The 17813-nt window shown below is 39.0% G+C and overlaps 1 protein-coding gene across 3 annotated transcripts in view; it reads left to right on the forward strand.

Annotated features, from left to right (window-relative positions):
- The first annotated feature begins 259 nt into the window (after positions 1-259).
- The window catches only part of RAB11A (RAB11A, member RAS oncogene family), a 54664-nt gene continuing 37110 nt past the window's right edge, over positions 260-17813 (forward strand). Inside the window, exons 1-2 of one of the 3 annotated variants that reach the window (XM_054688184.1) lie at positions 260-355; positions 3639-3707. In XM_054688184.1, the coding sequence (XP_054544159.1) occupies positions 349-355; positions 3639-3707 (76 nt within the window). In that variant the 5' untranslated portion in view covers positions 260-348. Of the gene's footprint in view, positions 356-3638; positions 3708-4364; positions 4642-12906; positions 13029-17813 lie in introns of those variants that run through there. The other 2 variants (XM_054688187.1, XM_054688188.1) reach the window with 2 other exon arrangements.

The raw sequence follows: 17813 nt of genomic DNA on the forward strand, positions 1-17813 counted from the left end.
ATCTCTTCCCTTTTGAGACACTGAAACCTATAGGATTAATGAATATAAACTTTGAAATACATTCATGATAGATATTACAAATGACATTGCACAAAATTTATAGCCATTTACAGTCCCATTCATAGAGCATGAAAGCCTGGTGAAATGAATGCTTATAATAGGTTTTGAAGGTGTTCAGTCTCCTATTTATTATCTGGAGCCTTCCTCTGTGATGTTACTTAGAGACCAAGGATTCTGTCATAGGTCATGAAAATATTGTGATAATTGTTTATCATTTACACCTGAAATTCACAGTGCAAGAAGAGGCCATGGATTATATTGTGAAAATCACTCCTGTGACTGACAACTATGATAGGTAAGAACACGTTCTGCCTGGGCACACAGATAGCATGGTATAGGGATGTCATCTCATACACAGGCAACAACTAAACGCTAGCCCAGGAAACCCCTAGGGACGCAGTGCAGTTGTCCATAAGGTCTCAGTTCTCACTTTATGGAAGAATTTTTAGTTCATCTGGCTTTCTCGGGAAGCAGTTTGCTGGCTCATGGATTATGAGGGGAGAGAATGCACAAAAATATCTTCCATTACTTCCCAAACAAGACAGCCACACTGCTGTATTTTAGGTTGCTAGAAAAGGGCTGAGATTTTACTACATCTGACTGGTGACACAGGTGGAAACGTTCTTTTCTATTTTCTTGCAAAATAATGAGACACCTAGTGGACAAAACATGTAAATGTCTTTGGGATTTGGTGAGTTCAGTCAACACACAGATAAATGCTTAGTTCTTTGAACTTTTTTTTAAGAAAATAGCCAGAGCCAGGAATCAGATCAACTATTAACTCATCATATTATCAAGATTATTACCCTATATTTTATAGCACTGGATAGTTTTCAAAGTTCTTTCAACAAAAAGTATTTTTTCCATAACACTCATTGTAGCAGTCTCCCCCATCAAACTGTGGGCTCCATGAGGCTTAGGGGCCAAATGATTTCCTCCCCAGAGTAGATGCATATCTAATGCATGAAAAGACAGGTATTCAGTAAAAGTTTGATGAACTGAATTCATCTAAATAACCACCCCAAGAGTTGGAATAATTCCTGATTTTTTTGTTCTACGTGAGAAAACAAAAGATTAGAGTCAGGACAATTGACCTCCAGCTCAATAACTAGAAAAGGGGGCCTCCCTCATGGCACAAGGGGTTAAGATACAACCTATGCAGCTATCCACAGCCACTGCAGTACAAATTCGATCCCCAGCCAGGGAGCTTACCCACATGTCACAGGAGACCTCTCCTGACTCGCCTGCTGCTCCCCTCAGCAGTGTATTTCAATCATTCTGCCTATTCTGCTTCCCACTCTGTCTCTGGTGACTCCTCTCACCTCCCCCACCTCTGGCCTGTACCCCAGTTCTTGTATGCATAATCTTTTAAAAAAATAAGTAGAAAAGTCAGCCACAAACCACTTCTTATACTCCAAGAGTATTGCCCATGTCCAAACAGAACATGTGGGAAAGTCCCCTTGCTCATGCAAGTTCCCTTTCCTTGGAGGTTTTTCCACATTAAGTTACCTAGTATCAAACTACATTTTCATCTCATGATGGGGCTTATGCATTTCCATTCTCATAGTGCACATGCTTGATCAAATACCTGGAGTGTAGATGGAGAGTAATTTGCTTATGTTATCAAGACTAAGCCAAGGAACCTGTAGATCCCCTCGTGTCTTTGGCTAGACTTCATCTTTAGAAAGAAAGCAACTTATGAAAAGTCCTCTTCACACCTTATGTAAAAGGGTAACAAATCCTGGGAGTTTATCTGGGCCATATTTGTCAGCCAGACTTCATTGACCTTTCGGAGTTCCCCTGATGAGTTCTTGGGGCTTAGAAGTTATTTATGACCATTTAAAATTTTTGATGTCATTCTGTGATCATCCGAAAATATAAATGCTTTCTGGGTTACCTAGCCAGCCACCTCATAAGTGAATCTGGACACAAGGATTCACTGTCTCACATCCAAGTATTTATCTTGTAACCCAGTAGTCAACTAAAATAATATGTAACCTTTTTAAAAAATTGAGATGTAGCTCATAAACCATAAAAATCCATTCCCTTGAAATATACAACTTAGTAGTTTTTAGTACATTCACAAATTAGTGCAACCATTATTACTACAGAATTCCAGAATATTTTCATTATTAGCCCCCACCCCCAATTCTTATGCCATTTAGCAGTTATAACCTACTTCCCTCTCCCCCAGCTCCTGGCAACCACCACTCTACTTCTGTCTTCTTAGACTTTCCTATTCTGGACACTTTGTGCAAATGGAATGATAGGTGTCTTTTGTGTCTGTCTTCTTTCATTTAAAATGTTTTCAAGGTTCATTATATTATATCCTATATCAACACTGCATTCTTTTTTATGGTTAAATATTTTTCCATTGTATCCCATTGTTTATCCCTTCATTAGTTGGTGGATATTTGTGAATAATCTTAATCTGCTGTGAAATCCTAATTCTAAACTATAAAAATTGGGGTCCTTAAATCTTCAGGTATGTTTTGGGGGTCTGAGACTTCTCAAATTTGAGTGATACTGACCTAGACAGACTCCATTGCTTAATAAAATAAGAAATAGATCAAGTCATACTCACAGAGTTAGTGAGTAGAGAACAGAAATTTCCATGACTAGATTCATAGCAAAAGCTTACTGGCTGCCAGGTCTCTGTGGAGTGGACATTTTGGCTTCTATAATACAGAGAGAGCCATCGTTAGCAGTGTTAAATATTAACACTTAACTCATAACACTGATGGATGTCCATCCATCCCAGTGCTGGGCAGCTTCTAATTCTCCAAACTCCTGGCCTGAATACTGGTTATATTTCCTCAGGCTAAAAGTCAGCAAAAAGAATCACCTGGCCAAATATCCCCATTCAACCTGCTTTTCTTAGAGTGACCTCCCCGGGGAGCTCGCTGGACAAACAAAGCTTGTTGACCCAGTTTGAAAGCCTGGAAAATTATCATGTGAGTCATTGAGACAACAGAGCAAAGTACTAGGTTTCTGAGAAACTGTAAGCTCAGGCTTCCAGTGTCATATGTGTCCCAATAGGGTAGAACCAGGAATCCCAAGGAGGCTTGCCCCTTTTCACCCAACCACTCCTCCCAGTGGTTTCTAAGCTCCCTCCTCTTGGGTTTAGTACCACAGGGGCCCATTCCTGTTTTCCTGCCTGCAGGCTTTGCTAGCAGTCTTTCCGAGGGTGACAGCTCAATTAGGTAAAACCAAAACAAACCTGGATACTTAGAGGAAGTGTAGTTGTTTGGAGGGAGGCCACAGTTCTCTCTGGGAAGGAAGTGCTGAAGCAGCTGCAAAAATTTCAAATTAAAGATTAAGAGGGAGTATTTTAAAATGAGTGAGGCAGGGCCTTGCAATGGAGAACCTCCAGATTACTTAAGGAGTGTTTTATAATGTTCTAAAGATACTACTTCCTACATTGCATAAACTGCTGGAGAATGGTAACCAGTAAAAGCAATGCAAGTCTTAACTTGTTACATTTCAATGGGGTGGACAGTTTGTGGTTTAGAGGGTATAATGTAAGAAAGAGTACAGAAATTTTATGGGTCTTAAAATGTTTCTCCTGTGCATATCAGGACTTCTGGAGAGGACGAGTACCAAAGTGGGGCGAGTACCAAAGTACCAATTTAGCTTGACAGAAACAGGTGAGGAGAATGACCCCCCCATGGCCTTTTACTATTTCCTCTTTTTTTTGTTTGTTTGTTTTTAAGTAGTGCTTTAGCCCAACATTTATTCTGTGGTCTTCCTACTTGGAAGATGTAGTTTTAACACATGTTTGGATCCCTGTTATATATTCATGATACATTTAATGTATACATAGTCTAAATTTCTTAGGAATGAATGGCATGTGAAGTCTCTCTTCTTCATGGTTTTAGAGAATAAACTTTTGTGCCTGGAGGAACTAAAAGTAGTTTTTTTTTAAAGATTATTTTTTATTTATACAATAGCTGGGGTACAGGTCAGAGGCGTGGGAGGGTGAGAGGATTCACCAGAGATAGAGTGGGGAGCAGAACAGGCAGACGGACTGAAATACCCTGCTGAGGGGAGCAGTGGGCGAGACGGGAGAGGTCTTACGCACCATGTGGGACTCTCCCTGGCTGGCCAGGAATCGAACCCGCGCTGCAGAGGCTGCAGACAGCCTCACAGCGCAGCGCTCAACCCGCTGCACCACCAGGGAGGCCCTAAAAGTAGATAATTTGATCTCCAAGTTTTCGCTGTCTTTAGCCCCACTGCTCTCTTCCTGCTCACCTCACTTCTTCCTTTCTCCCTTTTTCTTTCCTCCTTCTGTCTATTTCTGATAGATCTGGCAAAAATACAGCAGATTTGCAGAAACAGCCTGTTTGCTTCCCACCCTGTGCTGTCACTGCAGATTATTTCAGAGCTGTTGTCTCCTGGGCTTGGGGAAAGTATAGGCATCAGTCCTTTGTCATCAACAATTTCCGTGCACTGGGTCCCCTGCAGAGCCAACAGTCAGCACGGGCATGCACTCTGGGTGCTTAGCAAAGAAACTGAAGGGGGACTAGAGAGAAGATTCAGAATTAGACAGTAAACATAGAAGAGGACCAGAATCAAGTAAAGGTAAGTATTTTATCTGTCCAACTGTAGCTTACTGAGGCATGATATTAATATGCTAGCAGACTGTCCATCAGAACCCTGTGATGATAGGTGTTCTACACTGGTGCTGTCTAGTATGTAGCAACACAAGGCAGTTGAGCACTTGAAATATGACTGTTGAGCAACTGAAAGTTTTTCTTTAGTTTAATTAGAATTAATTTGAATTTTAAAAGTCACATGTGACTAATGACTATTATAGAGGATGCCAGGTGTTGGTCTTTTGAGTCATGGATTCTAACGCCAGATCTTCTGCATTAAGGTGTAACCCAAGAAAAGGCACTTAACCTCTCTGCACCTCTTTTTATACAGCTGTGAAGTGGGGCTAACAGTGTCTACCTTATAGCGGTATTATGATAATTAAGGTAGGTAGGTTTTGGGATGTGAGGAAAGAGTCATTTATGGGTCAACAAAACTGGCCTCCAAGTACCTGAGAGGCAGAGACCCAGGTGATGTAGAACTTTTCACAAACCAGGGAACCTACATTATCACCTATGTACCCATGTGGCCAAATTATTGCAGTTGGAACGAGAACTCATCGTTGCCTCTTTTACTTTTTTCAATGTTTTCATTGGAATCTTGCACTTTTATTCTGAGAAGCAGGCAAGACTGACTATTTAATTGATTGGGCAAATGTGGAAAGAGAACCAGAGGAAAAAAACAAAGTGACACTGAGGAGTGAACAGAGGAACCAACAACCTCCTCTGTGATGGGTCAGGAGCCCAGGCTCACTCTATCCAGCCTGCAGGAAAGTCCTCAAACCTGCATGTGGTGTAGAAGAGCTTTGTCTCAATTCTGCTCCCTTTGCCTCTTCTTGGCCTGTGGTGTCATATCTGTCCAGACACTGATCCATTTACAAAAATAGATTAAAAAAAAAAAACCTTCTTTCTGGATGGCAGCAACTGTAATCTTTACCACCAGACAATCCCATACATGGCCCCCACATGGCGGCCAGGAAATACTTTGTCCTGCTATCTTGTCCTTTCTCTGACTAAGTCTATAATGCTGGTTAGTTAGGCACTGAGAGTATTTCAGCAGCTCTGGGTCTTAATTTAACCTTTGCACATCCATTTGCCTGTATCTTTGTGCCTATAATTATTTGCTTTCTTTTAATGCCTATAAATAAGAGCTCTGTCATCTGAGAAAATATGGAGAAAAACAGAACCATAGAATTAAAGCTCAGGTAGGAAAATCATTTCCCCTCTTATGTTCAACCACTGTTGACCGAGGCATACCAGTTTAAAATTACCCCCCAAATTCTTTCCAGAGGTAAAACTGATATAAACTGAGCTATGTTAAAGCATATAATCTGATGAGTTTTAGATGTCGATATGCCTGTGAAACCACCACAGTCAAGGTAATGGACACTTCCATTGCAGACAGCTTTTCCATTTCAAGATCGAACAGGGTGAGTGTATCCAGTTCAAGACCTCAGTCATTTATCACTTGACATGGGGCTATGTTCTGAGAAATGTGTCTTCAGGCCATTTCATCACTGCAAAGGCGAAGAGTGTACTTACACAAACCTCAATGATACAGCCCGCTGCACAGCTCAGCTGTGTGGAATATGTGGCCCATCGGTTACACCGTCACATATTCAGTCTGTGATTGGCCAAAAAGCTGTTACATGATGCATCACTATTTATGTTAAAAGTTGTACTTTCCTCTTAAAAACAGTGGCTCTGGCCTCTGCAGGGTCATCTTTATTTTTTTTAAGGATTTATTTATTTATTCATACAAGAACTGGAGTATAGGCCAGAGGTGCAGGGGAGGGGATGATTGTGAGAGGATTCACCAGAGACAGATTGGGGAGCAGAGCAGGCAGATTCACTGAAATACATTGCTGAGGGGAGCTGCGGGCAAGACAGGAGAAGTCTGCTGCACCATGTGGGTAGCTCCCTGGCCAGCCGGGGATTGAATTCGTGCTTCAGAGGCTGCAGACAGCTTCATAGTACTGTGCTAAACCCCTTGCGCCACCAGGGAGACCCTGCAGAGTCATCTTTATTTCAATCTCTTTTATTGGAGAGAAATATCTCCTTTTGATCTTCATATGACTTAGCCTCCTGGCCCATAGTTATAATATTCCTTTCTGTTTAAGGTTATCTCCTTCCCAGGTGCTCAGTTTTCATTCCTTTCCTCCTCTCAGACACTTAATATGGAGCAACCCCTTTTTTTGGCCAGATCATACAATTCTTATCTACAGGCTTCTTTATGATTAAAACAAAAATTAAGTTTTTTCCTTCTTGCCTCCTATTCCTCCCTCTCTTCAGGCACTTGTTCTTTTGTCTCCTGCCTTTTCTTCATGACCAAACTTCCAGAAATAATTGTCCAAACTCACTCTCTTCACCTCCTCTGTTCTCAGTTCCCCCTCCCTCTTAAGGCTACCCTTCCTCCCCCCACTACAAAGATGCTGCTCTTGCCCAGGTCACTCACTAGCTCGCTCTTGCTACACCCACTGAGCCCATCTCACTTCTTATCATATTCTGAAAGTGTTGACAACTCCATCCTTTACAAAATAGCTTGGGTGCTTTTACAAAAGTAATTGAAGCTTTTTTTTTTTTTTTTTTTTGTAGAGTAAAACAATAAATAAAAGCATTGGGAGACTCCTTACAGGCTCACCCTGTCTCAGTGCTGCAGACAGACCCATGGCTGCAAGAACCCACTGCTGCTTGACAGCTGCCTTGCACAGCTGCCCAGTGCACAGAGCAGCCTCAGGAAGTCCCTGAAATTAGTCACTTTAGCCTTCTAATTTGGGGGAAATCCTACTTCCTCTATTACAAGCATCATGGAAGCCAAGACAATTTTATAAACAAACAAGTGAACACACACACACACAAACAAACAAATAGAAGGGCCTACATTCAGTAACTCTTCAATTCTAGTACCAATAGTTGCTTTAAATACAACCCTAGAGATGACACAGGGCTGCTTGGTCTACAGGACCAGGCCCTGTTGGTCTCTCTCGGCAGGAAGCTGTCTGGACACAGCTTTCCTGATAGCCAATGGTTGTTTCCCCTTATCTAAACCTTATCATTTGGAGAATGATAGAAATGAAGCATAGAAGCATTTGGGATCTTGTGAAGATGACCCAGCAGTTTTAAAGGCTTATAAGTGTTCAGATATACACACACAGACATGGGCTTCTCATGATCATTGGTTTTCCCAAAATAAAGTACTAAGTAGGAAATAAAATCATTTCCCAAATCCCACCACTCAGAACAACAGCCATAATGGTCTTGGTAAGGTTCTTTAGACATCCTGTGGATGGACATAGAGATATATGTATACAGTTCACATTCCTGGGACCATGATGTACATGTTCTGTAATTGCTATTTTCACTGAGAAAATACAGTGGATAGATTTCCAAGTTACTAACAATAGACTAGTGTCATGATTGTTAATACTGACCAACCATTCAGGATATTTAGAAATCATTATTTACTCACTCAACTAGTCTCCTCTTAGTGGCTTTTAGGTTGTTTACGGGTTTTGATACTATAAACAATAATAAATATCCTGTGTTCAGTTTGGCTTTCTGCGTTTATTTCAGACTAATTTCTAGAAGTAGACTAGCTTGATACACTGGTGTATACATTGTACATTTTGATAAAGCAGGCTAATTTCCTTATAGAAATGTTATATCAATTTATTTTCCCACTAACGCTGGACTTAAAGACATCTTTTTTAAATCAATTTTGTTGGGTTTTATCAATTGCTGGTTTTAGATGTAGGTTTTGTAGACTGATTCAATTTTTTTGTTCAATTTGAGTCTTTTTCTTTCAATAAGTGAGTTTATCTTGTTCATGTTTATTTTTTCAATTATTGTGTATAATTTTAGTTATTTTATTTTGTGCTCTGTGTTTCCTTAACATATCTTTTATTTTTTTTCTTTCAGTAGATACTCTGTTTTTTTGGTAATTCTCTGCCTGTTTTTAGTTCTGTAAGTGGGCATCAGTGCCTTTCATTATATATTTAGGATTCTTTTTCTCAAATAGTACAATATTTTCTGCTCTACTAATAGATGACATTTATTATCTGTTTACAATGCCCTCTTAACAGTCCTATGAGGTAAGTGGTGGTGTGTGTTCTTTCCTTCTTCCAACTTGCCCGCATCTCCAGGCCTGGGTCATCTAATCTCAGTGCTTTGTATACCCTTAAAATTCCTTTGGAAAGAAAAATTAGACCCTGGTAAGCTCTGAGCTCAAATAGCTCCCCAGCCCAGTTGTGCATCCACGATTATTTCTGTGTAGAACCATTAAACATCCCTCATTCCCATCCCCACAATCCAGAGTATCCTGAAGGCATTATTTTTTAACCAGTCCAAGCTGCTTTGCTATGCAATTCACTTTCACATGAATAATCTTATTGGATACTCACAGCAAGCCTGTAAAATAGCCTCGAGTCTTTCACATTAGTGACAAGAAAATTGAGGTTTAAGAAAGTGAGTGTGATTTGTCTTTGTGCTCGGTACTTTGGGTTTTCTTAATTAGTGTCCTTTCACTGACTAGTCTCCCATTAAAAAAGAAATAGAATAAATCTACCAAAACCAAGATGATCCAAAACACCAAATTAAAATTCTTCCGTTCCTTACCAAAGAATGTACTTTTAACTAAATGCTTCTTAGCTCTTATCTCTCTGTTGAAAAAAGTTCTATTTTTGGAAAGCTGCTTGAAGTGTGTAGACGTCTATCCATCTCTCTTGATTAATATTTTCTACAGAGACTGTTTGTATGTTATGCAGGGTGTTAATAGATGATATAGGAAAATGAGTATAGGCAACTAGTGATGGGAAACATTGAGTTAAAGTTGCTCACACAAATTGCTCAGAGTTGCCTTTAATAGGCTATATTCTAGGGGCCTCCCCGGTGGCGCAGCGGTTGAGCGCTGGGTTGCGAAGCTGCCCGCGGTCTCTGCGGAGCCGGTTCGATCCCCGGCTGCTCCCCGGCCACCGGAGGAGGATCCCACATGGCGCGCAGACCTCTCCTGCTGCCCGCTGCTCCCCTCAGCAGTGTACTTCGGTCCTTCTGCCTGCTCTGCTCCCTGCTCTGGCTCTGGTGAATTCTCTCACCCTCCTGCGCTTCTGACTGTACCCAGTGCATGTATAAACAAAACAGGCAAAACAAACAAATAAATAAATAAAACATGCCTCTGTAAAAAAAAAAAAAATAGGCTATATTCTAGGACACTAGTGTTCTTTTAGAACACAGTTTGGGAAAAACTGATGAGTGAGAAATGGTTTCCTTCAATAAACCTACTAATAATAAAAAAGAAGGAAATCCTGTCATTTGCAACAAATGGATGGATGTTGAAATAAATGAAAGAAGTCAAAGAAGGAAAAATACTGTATGATCCCATTTATATGTGCAATCAAAAAATAAAAGACAACACCCTGAAATGCATAGAATCAGAGAACAGATGAGTGATTGCCAGTGGCAGGGGACATGGGGTTGGAGAAATAGGTGGCAGTGGTGATCCTTTGTGTGTGTATATATCAAAACATGTTGTATACACCTGAAAATAATACAATATTACAAGTTAATATATCTCAAAATCTTTTAAAAACTCACTATTAATGGAAGGAAATAAGCTCTGGACTGCTTAGTATAAAGTAGTTTTTTGAGAGAAATAGAAATAAAGAATATTTTGAGAGAAACAAACTTTTCACTCAGTTGCTTCCAAAGATAAGATCAGAAAACTCTATTGAGAAAATTTCCAGATATTTACTCAGTGTTGGTTATTCTCAGGGAATCCCTTCAACTCTGGGCTGGACACTTCACAGGTAAGAAGAATTAACCTTGAGAGGAGTAAATTTTGTTTAAGTTTCCCAATGCTTGAAAGTGAGGAACAAGGACTTGAATCCCAGTCTAACTGATCTGAAGCCTGTACTCTTTCCTCTATATCACTTCTCAAATAATTTAAAATATTTTCCAGCATTCACAATTAGGAAAAAGATACAGAAGCATGTCGAGAAAGAAAATGAAAGAATAAAGAGACAGAAAAAGAACGAGAGAGGAGCAGGCAGATGGAGGAACAAGAAAGAAGCCCTTGGTTGGTCTGTTTTAAGATGGAGACACAGAGTTGTACCGAAAGAAAGGCTTGGAGATAGATATGTCATTCTTTTAAATTCAAACACAATTCCTAGAATTTCTTACATAAAGACATATGACATAAGAGCTAATGTTTGCATGAAGATTTCCCTCTTTTAAAAACCAGATCTTTGAGTTTATAATCTCAAATATAAACATATCTAAAATCATTGGTTAAAAATATTTTTATTCCTGTCTCAGTCTTTGTGTGTCTGGAAATGTCTTGAGTAAATGTAGAAGAGTGTGATACTCTTAACTCATTGCCTCCTTAGCACTTTGGAGATGGTATTCCAATCTTCTAGCTTTTATTGCTCTTTAGAAGTTTGCTATAAATTTGATAAATAGATCTTGCCTTTGAAAATAAGTTTTATCACATCTCTGGCATTTTCAAGATTTTTCTCTTTGATGCTCTACTATTTCACAAAAAATGTGCCAGGTGAGGGTGTATTGTCACTTTTCCTGCTTGACTGGTGGGCTTCTTCAATTAAAAAACCAAACAAACCCAAATCTTTAAAATTTCATCCATATTTCCCCAAATATTGTCTCTCCCCATTTTCTTTATTTGTAACTTCTATTAGGTGTGTGGGATCATCTCATTTTATCTCCTATATCTCTGATGTAATTTCTTAAAATCTCTATATCTTTGCTGTATTTTGGGGTGGTTTCTTTTTATAACCAGCTTCTAATTCATTAATTTCTTTTCAGCTAAATCTAATATGCTGTGTAATCTGTCAAAGTGTTTTTCTCAATGATTATATTTTTTGTTTCTGAAATTTAGGGTGCTTCTTTTTACCATGTTGGTATTTTTTCATATAGTGTCTGTTTTTTCATGTGGTCTTGAAATTTATAAATCTTCAAAAATTTTGGGTAAATTTAGTTAAAAATCTCTTCAGATTATTATCTTGAGTTTGGGGAGTACACTTTTCCCTATTTGTTGTTTCTGCCTCTCACTCTTTCAATATGCCTCTGATGGTTTATTTCCTCATGAGATTTTTAATTTCTGATGTTGAGCCTATCTGCAACAAGTTGCTTTCCCATAGATTTCTGTGTCTATGGGTTTTGAAGGTGTTTCTAGCACGTCAGTTCCCTAGTTTGCTGCTGCCAAGACCCTGCAGGTTTCACTAATTATGGAAAAGGTTTTATGCTGAATTTTTTTTTAAGATGTATTTATTTATACAAGAACTGGAGTACAAGCCAGATACAAGCCAGCACTGGAGGGTGAGATGATTCACCAGAGACAGAGCAGGTAACAGAACAGGCAGACTGACGAAATAGACTGCTGAGGGGAGCAGCAGGCAAGACAGGAGAGGAGAGGTCTGTTTCGCCAGATGGGATTTTCGGTAGCCAGCCAGGATCGAACCCACGCTGCCAAGGCTGGGGACAGCTTCACAGTGCTGCGCTCAACCACCTGCGCCACCAGGGAGGCCCTTATGTTGAATTTCTAATTCAAAATGTCTGTATCAGTGCCTCCCTGGTGGCGCAAGGGGTTAAGACGCAACCTTTGAAGCCGTCCACAGCCTCTGCTGCACGATTTCTACTCTAGGGCAGCCAGGGAGCAACCCACTTGGTGCAGCAGACCTCTCCGGACTTGCCTGCTGCTCTCCTCAGCAGTGTACTTCGGTCAATCTGCCTGTTCTGTTCCCCACTCTGTCTCTGGTGAATCCTCTCACCCCGCACACCTCTGGCCTGTACCCCAGTTCTTGTATGCATAAAATAAATAAATCTTAAAAAAAAAGTGACTTTAAAAAAATGTATCAAATGCAGAATTGTGTGTGTGTTTTGGGTGTGTGTGTGTGTGTCTGTGTGTGAGAGAGACAATGATCTACCTAAGAGTATAAGAATCTATGAGTCCTTTCTTTTAATTTTATGTATGCATAGAATTAGTAGATGGGAGTTTGAGGCTTTAAAATCGATCCATTTTTCATAATGCTGCTTTTAATTCCATATTTTCATTTCAAAGAAATAAATATTGAACGCTTCCATTTGTTATGTTATTATAAAAAGTAGAGTTTGTTGTTTTAAATTAAATTAACAGTTAAATACTTGGGTATTTTTTCATGCATTTTCTATTAGCTAGTGCTGTTTTCTCCTCCAGGATGGATGTCAGTGAGGTTTGAATAATAGACTTCTTGTCTATAATTTACAGACTTGATTGGAATGCACTGTGAATTACCCTTGCAAGACCTTAATGATTCACCCACTTGTTGGGAAATTGGAAACTGTTGATTCATTTTCTGCCCCAGGAGATGTTGCTTCTCTCTACTAAAGGTACATTATATAGTTAGGTTTGGGTTTCCTCTTAGCTTGCTTTTTAAAAAAAAAGGGTACATCGAAATCTTCCTCAGATCTGGTAGGTAATGTTTTGCTACCGAGTATTTCTGCATCTTTCACTCACATGTTACCTAAGTAGATCAATTTTGAAACATTTCTCTGTTATCAGAGAATTTGTTGAGACCTACACTGTCTAAGAAAGATATCACTATTCTTATGTGACTCTTAAGCACTTGAAATGTGGTCAGTTCAAATTGAGAGGCATTAGAAGTATACAAAACACAATATGGAAAAAATGTAAAATATGTCATTAATAATTGTATTGATTACATGTTGAAATGGCAAGGTTTTGGATCTATATTGGGATAAATGAATTATCTTATTAACTTCACTTCTTTTTTTTTTACTTTTGTAAAAAATGTGGCTTTTAGAAAAATTAAAATTACACAAGTGGCTAGCATTGTATTTCCATTGGAAAGCACTGCTCTAGAGAGTCATAAGTATATAGAAACTCATAGAGTCTCTAACAAGAACTTCTTTCAGTTTGTCATTCTTTTCTTGAACTCCCATTTACCTTTTTTTTTTTTAAAGCAACATCTTGGTGTTTGGTTAATGCTGTACTACCACAGTGCAGGCAACTGTAAAGGAGGCTCCATCTCACTCAGCATGTGAGATGAAAATTGGATGTAGTCAAAATTACCCTTGAAAATTCCTTGGGAAGGCCTCAAGCTGTTCCTGTCATACCATCTTTTATTAAGTCCCACCCAGATAAATTTTTCTCTAGTATTTGGACTATTTCTTCATTGAGACCAGATGAAGTAGTTGGTTTGTGTTTGGTTCCATGGTATAGCAAAATAAAAATCCACAATTACTCTCAGCATGGAGAGACACCTGCCTGAGAGAAGCAGAAGGGAACTGGAATCCCTAAAGGAGCCCCAGGCTTATGCTTTTTGCTCACTTGTCAAAGAAGGGGGACATGCCTACTTTATTTTGCTCTCTCACCTATATCAAATTTTCTGTTTCTTTATTTTCATGTTTGCTAGCTCTAATAGTCTTTTCCAGTTCTAATATTTTGTGCATCTGTGATTTTAAATGTTCATAAAAAACCATTAAAAGGCACCTCCCTGATGGCACAAGGGGGTTAAGCACCGCACTATGAAGCAATCCGCAGCCTCTGTAGCACGAGTTCAATCCCTGCCAGGGAGCAACCCACATGGTGCAGCAGACCTCTCCTGTCTTGCCTGCTGCTCCCCTCAGCAGTGTACTTCGGTCAATCTGCCTGTTCTGTTCCCCACTCTGTCTCTGGTGAATCCTCTCACCCCCTCCCCATCTTTGACCTGTACCCCAGCTCTTGTATGCATAAATAAATAAATCTTTAGGGGAAAAAAACATTAAAAGGTCACACCACAATGCAAATGTATTTAATGCTGCTAAATTGAACCCTTAAAATTATTAAAATTGATAATTTTTTATTATATATATATATTTTACCACAGTAAAAAGACAGTTATGTGAAGCATTTGTTGTGGTAAGGATGTGGAAGTTGGGAGTGAGACAGAATTAGTAAGTGGAAATGTCATAGGTTGGGTTTTCCAGGAAGTTGACTCTGAGACTCAGTTTAGCATTTAGGGTGTTTATTTTTTTAAATTAATGTAGAATCAATATCTATGGAAAGGAGAGATAGAAAGTAGGAATAAGTATAGAGAAACATTGAGCTGTGATGCAGACTCAACAACAGCCTCAAATCAGTCCCATTGGGAATTCTAAAACAAAATGGCCCTACAGAGTTGTTCCAGTGCTGAGGTATTGAATGGGCAGGCCTTTGTCTCCTGATTACAGTAATATGGGATGACCCTGGGGGGTCGTAACCAAGGATGAAGGGGCTCTTTGCAGCAAAAGCAAGTCCTGAAAGCTCTGACAACTGAAAGCTATTGGCCCTCCCACAGGTAGGGCAAAAAGTTCTTGAAGGGAGACTGGCATAGTACATTAAGATGTCTCCACATAACTTTTCTTTTCTTGTTGCTACCCAAGTTCTATTTCACCCTTCAAAACTGTGCCTTGAATTTTTTTTTTTTTTTTTTTTTTGAGGAATTGCTTCTATAGCAGGACCTCCTGCTATAGTCAGGCAAAAGGACATATAGTAACCTATATGTTCTGCCCTGCCTCTGAAGTTAAAGTTCAATTGAGATCTCTTTCCTTGAACTTGACTCTTGAACAAAATGACAGAAAAAAAAGTTGGTGTTCACATTCTCCTGTCTAGAGGATCCCTGTTACACCTATGTCTCCTCAAGCTTCCCATTCATTCTGTGAACTCTTCAATATCCCTCTATTTTTTATTATTATTAAATTGAAGAAACACTGCATTATAACATTATATGTTTGAGGTTTGCATCATTATAAATCAACATGTATGTATATTACATTAAGTTCACTAGTAAAAGTCCAATTCTGTCATTCACCATTACAATTGACTCCTTATATCTGACTTACCCACCCCCACTTGCCCCTTTCCTTCTGGTAATCATTAGTTTGGTCTTAGCATCTATAAGTTTGTTTTTGTTTTATTCATTCATTTGTTTTTTTGGCTATTCTATATACCACCTATGAGTGAAATTGTATGGTGTTTGTCTTTTTCCATCTGACTTAGCATAATATCCTATAATAATGCCCATCCATGTTGTTGCAAATCGCAGGGTTTCATCTCTTTTTTTTATAGATGTCTATATATACAACATTTTCTTTATCTAATCATCAATCCAGGAAACATGCTGTTTCCAGCCCTTGACTATTGTAAATAATCTTGCAATAAACACGAGATTACATATATATATATATATATATATATATATATATATATGAGTTTTGTATTTTTTGGGGGGTAAATACCTAGATGTAGGATAAAAGGACCAAATGGAAATTCTATTTTTAATTTTTTTGAGGAATCCTCATACTGCATTTCATCATGGCTGCACCAGTTTACATTCCCACCAACAGTGTGCAAGTGTTCCCTCTCTCCACATTCTCGCCAACATTTGTTTTCTATCTTTTGGATAATAGCCATTCTCACACTTGTGAGGCGTGATATCTTGTTTTGATTTATATTTATTTTCCTGATAATGAGAGATGATGAACATCTTTTCATTTACTTGTTGGTCATCTGAATGTATTCTTTGGAGAAGTGTTTATTCAGATCCTCTGCCCATTTGGAAATTGTTTTTTGTTGTTCATATATTAACCCTTTGTTGATGTGCAAATACCTTCTCCCATTGAATAGGCTGTCAGTTTTGATGATAGTTTCTTTCACTGTGCAGAAACCTTTTAGTATAATGTAGTCCCATATGTTTATGTCTGCTTTTGTTTCCCTTACTGTTGGAGTTATGTCTCTAAAGACATCTTTAAGGTCGATGTCATTGAGTGTATGACTTATGTTTTCTTCTATGTGTTGTATGGCTTCAGGTATTACAGCCAAATCTTTAATCAATTTTTAAATAAGTTTTGTGTATTGTATAGATAGTGGTCTAGTTTCATTCTTTTGCTTGTGGCTGTCCAGTTTTCCCAAGTCCAAGGTCTTCCTATAATGCAAATAGTGATCTAGAAAGAGGAAGAAATTAAGAAAACCATCCCATTTACAATTACACCAAAAAATGTTAAATACCTATGAGTAAACCTTCTCACTCGCTGCACCTCTGGCTTATACCCCAGTTCTTATATGCATAAATAAATCAATCTTAAAAAAAAATGGGCACTTTTCCAAAGAAGACATACAGATGGTCAATAAACACATAAAGAAAATGTTTCTCATCACTTATCATCAGGGAAATGGAAATCAAAAGCACAATGAGGTGCCATTTCATACCAGTGAGAATGGCTCATATCAAAAAAACCAGAAACAACAAGTTCTGGGAATGGTGTAGAGAGAAAGGAACCCTCTTATACTATTGTTGGGAATGCAGACTGGTCCAGTCCCTTTGGAAAGCTGTGTGGAGATTTCTCAGAAGACTAAAATTGGATATGCCACATGACCCAGCAATTTCACTCCTAGGTATCTTCCCCCAAATACAAAAACAGTTATTCAAAAGGAAACCTGTACTCCCATGTTTATTGCAACACTATTTACTATAACCCAATTATGGAAAGAACCTAAGTGCCCCCGAACAGGTGAATCAAGATGTGGTACATACGCACAACAGAATACTACTCAGCAATCAACAAAGACAAACTCATGCCATTTTCAGCAACATGGATGGAGCTGGAAGGGATTATGCTAAGTGAAATAAGCCAGAAAGAGAAAGATAGATACTGGATGATGTCACTTATATGTGGAATATAGAAAAACCATATAAAAGGTCAGACAAAGACAAACTTTAAAAGTAACCCTTGGAAGCTGACCACAGATCTGTCACTTACAAAGGAGGAAGAGGGGGCCTCCCTGGTGGCACAGGGGTTGAAGTCTCAGTGCTATCAAGCTATCACCAGCCACTGCAGCATGAGTTCCATCCCCGGCCAGGAAGCTAACCCATATATGGTGCAGCAGACCTCTCCTGTCTCCCCTACTGTCTCTCCTGTCTCCCCTCAGCAATGTATTTCATTAATCCACCTGTTCTGTTACCACTGTCTTAGTGAATCCTCTCACCCCCCACACCTCTGGCCTACACCCCAGTTCTTCTATGCAAAAACAAATAAATAAAATCTTTAAAAAAAAAAACAGAGGAAGGGGAGGTGCAGGAGTGAGAATGATTGTATGTTACTGGTTATATGTTATTTGTTATATGCTATTGGTAC

Source organism: Talpa occidentalis, unplaced genomic scaffold (genome assembly GCF_014898055.3).
Source record: "Talpa occidentalis isolate TD23 unplaced genomic scaffold, MPIMG_talOcc4v2.1 talOcc4.11, whole genome shotgun sequence".
Taxonomy (NCBI): domain Eukaryota; kingdom Metazoa; phylum Chordata; class Mammalia; order Eulipotyphla; family Talpidae; genus Talpa; species Talpa occidentalis.